The 9,696-nt window shown below is 32.2% G+C and overlaps 1 protein-coding gene and 1 long non-coding RNA gene across 2 annotated transcripts; one reads left to right on the top strand and one right to left on the bottom strand.

Annotated features, from left to right (window-relative positions):
- The first annotated feature begins 1,093 nt into the window (after nucleotides 1-1,093).
- Nucleotides 1,094-2,117, top strand: LOC107897783 (BRASSINOSTEROID INSENSITIVE 1-associated receptor kinase 1). Its single transcript, XM_041078613.1, has 2 exons — nucleotides 1,094-1,118; nucleotides 1,502-2,117. The coding sequence occupies exons 1-2, from the start codon at nucleotides 1,094-1,096 to the stop codon at nucleotides 2,026-2,028; spliced, it is 552 nt and encodes a 183-aa protein (XP_040934547.1). The 3' UTR covers nucleotides 2,029-2,117.
- An 841-nt stretch (nucleotides 2,118-2,958) lies between these two features.
- Nucleotides 2,959-4,148, bottom strand: LOC121207754 (uncharacterized). The gene is made up of 2 exons (XR_005902866.1): nucleotides 3,454-4,148; nucleotides 2,959-3,163 (listed from the first exon to the last, which is right to left on the bottom strand). It is a non-coding gene; the product is annotated as an uncharacterized lncRNA (long non-coding RNA).
- Between the last annotated feature and the right edge of the window lie 5,548 nt (nucleotides 4,149-9,696).

Genomic DNA, 9,696 nt, shown 5'->3' with positions numbered 1-9,696 from the left:
ATGGAGCGGTTAATCTCCGTTTGTTTACAGTTGATTTTGGTGTTGGATTTGGTTTTCAGAGTTTCAGGAAATGCGGAAGGTTCGTCATGATTATTTCCTCTTATTTTCTTGTTTGAACTTTGAACTTTGCAAATGGAATTATTGTTAAATTTAATGTATATGATTCAAATTAGATGAATTTAGTAGCTATTGGATTGGTTTAGCAGTGGCATAAGGTTGACTGTTTATTTTAAATTTCAATTAGCTTTGGTGCTGTAATTGGCTTGACTGGAGAGATACTTGCACGCTTACTAATTTATGCGAAAGTTTTCGATACAATTTTACGTTCTAATTCTCGATATCCAGTTTGGTTAAATTAACCAATGCGTTGTCTTCATCCATGTCTGTTGTCGTCTTGAACCCTGTTTGTTGTTTTGAATCTTTCAAGTTATAGTGGAGCTTTAGCGCTTTACAGTATTTTAACTGTTTTCATGATATGATTTTAACTTCTTTGTTGTTATCTGTTTATGTGATGAAATAAATCTTCTTTACAGTATTTTAAATGGTGCAGGATGTTGTATTATGCCATGCAGGGATCTTTCAAACAATAAGCTAGAAGGAGATATTCCAGTTAATGGTTCCTTTTCACTCTTCACTCCCATCAGGTTTTTCTCTTATGCTATTTCATGTTTCTCTCACCCTAACTTCTGATCCTCGTCGCCACTGTTTTATCATATCTATACTCTTAGGCTAGCCTCTTGAATTGCTGCTTCTTTTGTTCACAGTTTTGCTAATAATCGGTTGAATAATCCTCCACCTGCTCCGCCGCCTCCTATCACACCTACAGCTCCAATTCCATCAGGTTTGTTCTCGATTTTATTATTATTATTAATTATTATTAGCTTTTAATTGTGCTTAACTTTGAGGCCTGCTTCACTTTTATTTGTATTTATATAGATATTTGATTGGGAGTTGAGATATTCCTTTGTATTTTTCTTTGCATTTGCCAATTTTTTGGTATATTGCTGATCCTGAGCTTTTTTACATCTGGGTCTGTTTTTTAAGAAGGTGCCTTTGAGCTCAGATCTAAAATCTGATTATAATATTGCCTAAGATGGCTTTAGGTTCCTGTTTAAGAGGTACTGGCTGTTTTCTCCTCGTTTATTTCTTTAGTCTCATGTTTCACATTTGTGCTATGCTCTCTGTATTTGGTGCGCCATTTATCATATGTATGTTCTTCAGGTTGCCAATTTTTTTCTGACTGTTAATTATTAAATCTACTGTTAGCCTCAATTATCAAATATCTTCTCTTTTGCTTCTTCAGTTTGAGATGATATTCTGAGCTACTGATCACCTACTGGAAACTTGTATTATAACATTTGTTATTTTTAAATTCATGTGCTTGGTGAATGTGGATTGTCTTTGAATCGAAGTGGAATTGTTAGAAATTCGTGGATGCCAAATACTTTTTGAACTCTTGTTACAATGGACCATCTATTGATCTGATTTTTACATTGTCTAGAACGTCCGGGATCTCAAGCACCACTTGATTGGGCTGTAAGGAAACGGATTGCATTAGGAGTTGCAAGGGGGCTTGCATATTTGCATGATCATTGTGACCCTAAGATTGTACACCGTGATGTAAAGGCTGCAAATATATTGTTGGATGAGGAATTTGAAGCAGTTGTCGGAGACTTTGGGTTGGCCAAATTAATGGACTACAAAGATACGCACGTCACAACTGCTGTTCGTGGCACAATTGGTCACATAGCTCCTGAATACCTATCAACTGGAAAGTCATTAGAGAAAACTGATGTTTTTGGCTACGGTGTCATGCTTCTTGAACTCATTACAAGACAGAGGGCTTTCGATCTAGCTCGGCTTGCAAATGATGATGATGTCATGCAACCATTACCTCTCAGAGCTGCACAAGACCTCATTAGATTCTTGCATCAGCCAGTTTATCACAGTCAGAGATTTAAATTGTGGCTTAGCTATTTTGAGATATATGGTGGAAAACTCTTTGACCTTTTGAGTGATAGAAAGTAATTCCCTTTTCTTTCCTTGCTTATTTATTTATGCATGTCCATGTGTGTTATCAATCAACTTCTTTCTTAAAAGCACTTGATTGAGTATGATGTGTAATAAATTTTAATTATCTTCTGGTTTGACCTTCTATTATGTATCAAGCCATTTGCCCTTTACACATTCTCTCTTTCAATATGTATTCTGGTATAAATGTGCATGCACATACATATTCGAATTTTTTAAAATTGGAACATTAGATATAATCAAGTAAAGAACTTGATTAAAAAACAAATATTCAATATATTAAAATTGGATCTGTAGATATAATACAATGAATAAATTGTAAGGTGATTAAAATTGAATGAATAAATTAGAAAAATTTTGTTAAAAATAAAACTAATTAAATGTGTATATTCATATACACTGCATTAATTAAAAATATTTTTAAATAATTAAAATAAAAAATATTATTTTAATAATATTACATATATATCGACTTTTGAACCAGTGGCAACTACTTCAGTACAAAATAAAAAAGGTAATTAATAAGCAGGCTCATTCATAATTTTTTCCCCACAGAATGAATGATGTTATTTGCAAACAAAAGCCGTCCTCAAAAATCTTCTCCCAAATTTTTTTTGCCATTGATATAAATATAAACTGGTTAATGTGGTATATTAATATATAAAAGGAAATGAGTATATAAATTCATATAAGAATATTGATTATTAAGAATTTTATTAAATTATATATTTTAATTATAATATATTTAATAATAATTATATTAAAATATGATTAAATTATTTATTATTGATATTAATAATCTTATTAAAATTTAATAACAATAACAATAATTATTTACCTAAACCAATTTATGCTAAGGGTATTCTAGTCATTTTAGTTTTTTCCATTATGCTATTACACCTCTATTCCATTCAACCAAACACAAGATTACTATTACGCCTCTATTCTATTACATTTAACCAAACAGTTGATTTGCTATTACAACTCTAATCCAATACACCTCTATTCCAATACACCTCTAATCCAATACAGCGAACCAAACGTGCCCTAAGGTTCAGGTTTCCAGCAGCTTCCAGCATCGCTACTGCCTCCGGCCAGTCCCACGCGCGCCATCGGCCAGCTGGCTCCATACCTGCAACAAATGAAAATCACAACAGCAAATGACAGATAATATAACAGAATAACAGCAAACAAATGAAGGGGAAATTTGTAAATTTTATATTTAATTTTGGCTATATAAAGCCAATTGTATACTGTAAACGGGGGGAGGGATACAGATCTACAATTTTTTTGAATAAAAGTACAACAAATTTTCAGGAGGTGATTTTTGAAATCTCGTTTTTCCTTTTGATTTTGCTTCTATTTCTTTGATTTATGTATTTGCATGTAAAAAAGAAACGAAAGAGGGAAAGGGGGACTCACCTATGGTTCATTGCGGGAATCTTGACTCCTTCGAGATCGGATCAAAAGAGGGTCGGGTTTACTCCTTTTGTTTTCCCTGATATTGAATAGCGAGTGAGTCTCCGCATATGGCATGAGCAGAGTCGAAGACTCTCTTCGCGCATGGTGGATCACCGGATTTAACGGTGGCATGTGGTGACTGGGCATAAGGCTCATGTTTTAGCCGAATGAATAGGGAGGGTTTAGTTTTTTTTTTCTTTCTTTTGATTTTGTTAAAGTAATTGAGTGTTTGGTTTTAGTTTTTTTTTAGCTGGACTTTGTGTTAATTTAAAAAGGTGCCGTGTAGAAAAGGGTAAAATCATTGCGCACACCTAATCCATGTACTGGATCCATGTTTTAGCTTCGAAAGGTCAAATTTCGGGACTAGCCCTTCGTATTCACGTAGACCTTCAAATTGATCCTTATTTATGCTTTATTTCTTTTTAAATTTGTCATAGAATTTACATGTTTTTGCAATGCAGTCCACACCTAAACGTTATGATTTGGGATCTGGAATATTTTCAATTTTGATCCCTGGACATTCGCTCATATTGCGCTTTAGTCATTATTTCTATTTCAATAGTTTTTTTTTATTTTGTAAATTACCTCTTCTATTTTAATTCTGTTTTAATTGAGTTTTCTATTTGTATAATTCATTGTTTTAAAATTCATTTAATATTTTTATACATGTGTTGAGCTTTTTAATAATTTTGCTTTGTTTTTATTTATGTAATTATTTTGAAGTGTTTTTTTATATAATATTATTTTGACATTTTGTATAATATTTAGTTTAAATTTTTTTATTATCTGTACATATATATTATTTTGATTAAGTTTTTTTTACTTTGTATAATTCATTATTATTTTAAAAATTCACTTAACATACATTTTTAATTCTTGATTATTTATATGTCTAGTTACTTTAATAATTTTACTTCGTTTTTTAAAGTTATTATTGTAAAGTTTGTCTATATCATATTATTTCATATAATATTTTGTATAAATGTTCTTATATTACGTATATAGCTTATGATAAAGTTAATTTAATCTTATAGTTTATATTTTAATTCCATGATATTTTATATTGTTTTTTTAGTTAAATTTTTTTTTCATGAACATATAATTTTATTATATATTGGTCTGTTCATCTTTCATGTATATTGTTCATTCCTTATTCTTATTGTATCTTCATTATATATTGTTTACATCGATTTTTTTATTATTATATGTATATTATCACCTTTAAATAGATATATATATATTTTAAATATTTTGCATGTTATTAGCTCCAAATTACTTCTTTCACAACATTTATTTTCATATTCATTCATATATTCTTAGTTTTATTTTATATATATGCATCCTTTCAAACCCGATCATGTATTGATTCATTTTGTAAGTTTTCATATATTTAATAGTTTTCAAATTATTTCCGAATTGTTTTGTGTACTATGTGTCGCTTTAGTTTTCATGTTATTTCATGTATTATTGTTTTATATTGATTATTAGCCTTTTGCACTATTATTTAAATTATGTTAGTTTGTTCTTTTGTTTACCTGTATAATATTTTGTATAGTAATCCGTGTTTGTAATTTTGATTTTTTCTATATTGTTGCATCGTGATTCAAATTTCAATATTTTGGGTTAATATTAGTTGTTTCACTGTTATTTTAAAACAAATAAAAGCGTTTTGAGCAAATTCTCAATTCAGAAATAAGGTAATATTCAATATTTGGGGAATTTGGAAAATGGTACTCAATCGTACTGGGTATGATTTTTCGGTGAACTAAATATTTGAATAACCTTTTTTAGTGTACAAATTTTCAAAAGTCAAAAATCAATTGTCTTTAAAGGTATAAAGGATCGTATCCAATCGTACTGGGTATGATACTGCATATCTTTGAAACGAGAGATTTGTGACTACTAATTTAAACTATTTCAAACATTTTAAAGAATCATGCTTTAAAAGATCTTTCTTCTTAAAATCTTTGATATAAGGATAGCGTCGAATCAATTTGGTACCAATTTTTGGGCGTAGTGAGGATGCTAACCCTTCCTCATACGTAACCGACTCCCGAACCCGTTTTTGAATTTATGTGGACCGAAATTGATTTAAAATGTCTTATTAGGTGATCCAATCACACCTAAATAAAAAGATTGGTGGCGACTCCACACTCGGTTTTAAAAAGTCGATCCCTATTGCTTTCCAAATAAAAAAGGGTTTCGACAATAATCTTAACATTACCAACGAAAGAATAATACCATCGAAAAAGTATCAATATGTTTTAATTAGCAAGAGGATTTTATTATGTCATTTAATTCAATTATAACCCTTTTATTTCCTAAATTTGGTCAAATACTTTTATTAATTCATCTATTATGTTTAAGTCACTCATTTAGTCTTTCTGCTCTAATTTAGTTGTTTTTCATATTTGTCCTTTAAATTTTGAAATTTCAATATTGATCTAAATAATAGTCGCTAAATTTATTAAGTTAAATATTGTTATTTTCAAAATTTTATGCGGCAAATACATTATCACACGCGTAATATCATATCCGTTTAATATTTCCGCATGATATACACAAAAAACCACGCGGTTTATAATGGATTTAACAACTTGAGTAAAGATTCAAAATTCAAAATTTGAAAAAGTATAAAATTAAAAATGATCAAATTAAAAAATATAAATTAAATTCACAACTTAAAAATAGTATTAAACTAAAAACATAATAAAAGTTTCTAATTCAAAAAAAATACACAAATTAAAATTAATGAAATTATGATACAAATATTAAATTTGCAACTTACGTATTATACATAGATTAATAATTAAAATTACCCTAAAAATGAGAAAACCCAAAAAATCAAAGCTAAAAATAGGGATGACTAAATTAGCTCATCTCATATTGAAAATGCAGGAGATTGGGAACCAAATTCAGGCATAATATAATCTTAGTCCGCTCTTCCACATGCCGACTTCAAGCTTCTATTATTGAGGCACTTCTATTTTGATAAATAATTTACGATTTCATCTATTTCGTATAAAGGAATCTCTCTCATATATATGAAAAAGAAAAGCTTTTTTTTATAGGAAGTTGATAAAAATAATAACTAAACATGTAATTTTAGTTGTATATATAAAGTAACTTTTATATCATAAATTTTGTTGACATGGAATATAATAAGGGAGGAGGACAAGGAGGAGTTAGGACGAGTAATGGAGGTTAGTTCACCTGTAAAGGTCGAGAGCTGGAACAAGGACAATAGGACATGTTGATTGAGAAGACAAGTGCTCAGAGTAATTTTAGGGTGTTAAAAGGTCAATCCCCTATACGTGGCTTCCTAGCATATTTATAGGAAAGATCTCATTGTCCACTTGTATGATATGGATAGATAAGCGTTCAATCCGTTAAATGTGTAATGGATAATCATAGGCACATATAGTGGGATTCTACCAATATGAGGCAGTCAAGCCTAAATAGATTCCTTATTGTATTGGAAGTGTGTTCACATTAGCATTTACCTTTAAGCTCGGATGGCTGGGTTCCGTTTAAGGTTGGACAGGTGGTCATGCTCAGGAAGTCAATACGGAGTCAACAATGCCTCCTAAGCTTCACACGTGTCTTTTTGGAGGAGGGATATGACAATAGCCCCCTAGTTGAGCTAGAGGTCATAAAGTAGCCTTTCATGAGACATGCTCTAAGGGTTCTTTAAAGGTTTATCCAATCGGAGAAGATGAAGAAGTATCATCAAACAGTTGTCACAAATGTGACATTTTTTTGGGGGAATAATGATCATGATGAGAAGTATCTTACATTGTTTAGGTGGCCAGATGCTATTGGTCATGTCCTTAAGTCCTCAAATCGACGCATTTATGAAGAAGATTTGAGAAGTCTATAAATTGTTCTTTTACTTTGTGTTAGAGTACTTTGCCGTTGTTAAAATTCTTGCCTGAGATGAAATTTCCCTTTTTTACTTCGTTGCATTCACGGTCTTAGTCAGAAAAATGGTTAGACTTTTAAGGAGAGGAGGGATGACTAATAGATCTTCATCATAGAGAGATAGAGGTAGGTCTTTTGTTGTTAATAATAGTGTGGTAACAATGAGTAATAAGTAGATAACAATCGATTCTAGAAGACCCCCATTGGTCAAGAACCAAAAGTGGCAAATCCTAGAACATATGAGGGATTATGATGAACGGCGACAGTTGTTGAGTGTAAGTGTATGAGAACAAAATAAGATATGTGAAGGGTGCTAAGATGTAGAGGTCTTCTTACAATGTATCCCAAGTGTGATATCAGTGTTCCCAAGGGGAAACATAACTTGAGTTATGTGTTTGGGCCATGTTTTGCTGGGGGGAGGCAAAGATTTTACCTGCGTTGTTCCTAATGGAGGCAGGGTTTCACTTGTCACCTCACAATTTGTCACGGGCTTGTTGAATTCTTATTATTTGGCATCCAAGTAATTAGTTGGAAGTTTCTAGTTGTTAATAATTGGATTCATGATCAAATATGGGCAACGAAGGATATGGCCTTCTATGTCATTGTTCCAGTATATGTACACCTTTTATGAGAAAGAATATTATGAAAGAGTTGATCTCATGGTTCGAAGAAAGGTGACTTAATTGCTCATTTATAAAGGGGTGGGGAGGTTGAAGCTAGATCCTAAGAAGTATATTCTGGTAAAATTAAAGCTAAGGGAGTATTTTGGATTCCTTATTGAGTGGAACAGGCCTATGCCTTCTCATTATCTTCATCGTCCATGGTTGGAGGACATTCCTAATGGGGAAAATGCCTACAACCTTTTGAATTTGTAATAGCATCTTGGTTATTCCTCACGATATCTCCCTCCGTGGAGTGTTTGTTATTGTCTTCGTGAGAATGGGGTTATGGGGTATACCCTTTCGAATTTGATAGGTGGCTTAAGGAATGTTGAGCAATGGAAGAAGCATTAACACTTCTAGTCATATAAATCGAGGGATGTTGCCAAATATGCTCGAGGTTTGTGTCTAAAGCTTTTAAATTTCTTCTCAAATTATGTGGGGTTTCCAAAACATAAATGGCAAATTCTACTCGGATCTTTGCACATGGTGCATATCTTGAGACCAAACTTAGAACAACCTTTTTATTCTCTTGTTGTCAGCATACCATTAGGCGCGTATAATATGATAGTTGTTAGATCTTGAAGGGAAATGTGTTATTTGCTTCTTTTCCAAATGAATTACATGATCGCTTGTTTATTTTCCATCTTATGGTTTTGTAGAACTTGCCCCAACTAATAGGGACAAACGACCAAAAACTCGACTATCTAAATCGAAAAGGCCAGTTGAAAGGACACAAACCTTGGAATGAAAATTTTCCTTATGACGATGAAAATGAGATTGTTGAAATCCTTCATGAGGAAATCCTTCATTAGAACTTAGGGAAATATTCCCTTTGCACAAATGAGGGGTTCCGGATGACAGGGAGGTTCAGTATTTTCCACTACTTCCTCTGGGTGGCAGTCATTTTGATGATATACATGATTGGAAATAGAATGAAATCATCGAAGAGAAACTTGTGTTTCTTGCCCATTTTAAGAAGTGGAAACAACATTAGTATATTTTTTTGTGTTTTATTTATGCTAGTACTAATATTATCATGACGTTGATTTTTTTGTGTAGGCTCGGACGAGGAAGGTATGACAGGCACCAAATATCCTATCGCTAATGCTACTATTCCCACTGCCTTGGGAAAAAGATGTGTTATTCCCCCTAAGCCTTTTCAGACTCCCCAAGCTTCCCTAACTTTAAAAGAGAAGTCCCCTTTATGTCCATCCACCAAAAAGGGAGGGATGGGATAGCAAATGCATCTTCTACTATGAGAGAAGATGTTGCAAGAAAGGTCATCTCTGGTGGTGATTTGAGGGATAGGTCAAAAAAACCCCTTTTATGGTGAAAAGTCAATGAGTTGGGAGAAAAACATTGTAAACCATGCCTCTCCTAAACGTTTGTTATCTGAATAGATGTTTGTTTCCTCATTTCATCCAGGAAATCAAGATTTTCTCAAAGCTTTGCTTTAATGGTTTGATCCGCATAGTGAGTTACTTAGTGTGTGTTAAGGCCAATTTTAGTCGGCATCACAATTCTAGCGCTAAACATAAGATTGAAGAGGGTTTCCCTTGCAATTGAGTGTGATATGGTCCATAAAGACCAAATGATACCTGAGAACTTATTCAACCATCTG

This window comes from Gossypium hirsutum, chromosome A10 (genome assembly GCF_007990345.1).
Source record: "Gossypium hirsutum isolate 1008001.06 chromosome A10, Gossypium_hirsutum_v2.1, whole genome shotgun sequence".
NCBI lineage: Eukaryota > Viridiplantae > Streptophyta > Magnoliopsida > Malvales > Malvaceae > Gossypium > Gossypium hirsutum.
Note: the sequence above shows the minus strand (reverse complement) of the source record. Positions and strands in the feature narration are given on the sequence as shown.

Excerpts from the sequence above, each read along its gene's own strand:
- LOC107897783 (XM_041078613.1), top strand. The coding sequence starts at position 1,094 with ATGGCTTTAGGTTCCTGTTTAAGAG. Across the intron at positions 1,119-1,501 it reads TTTAGGTTCCTGTTTAAGAG|AACGTCCGGGATCTCAAGCA; the intron begins GTACTGGCTGTT and ends TACATTGTCTAG.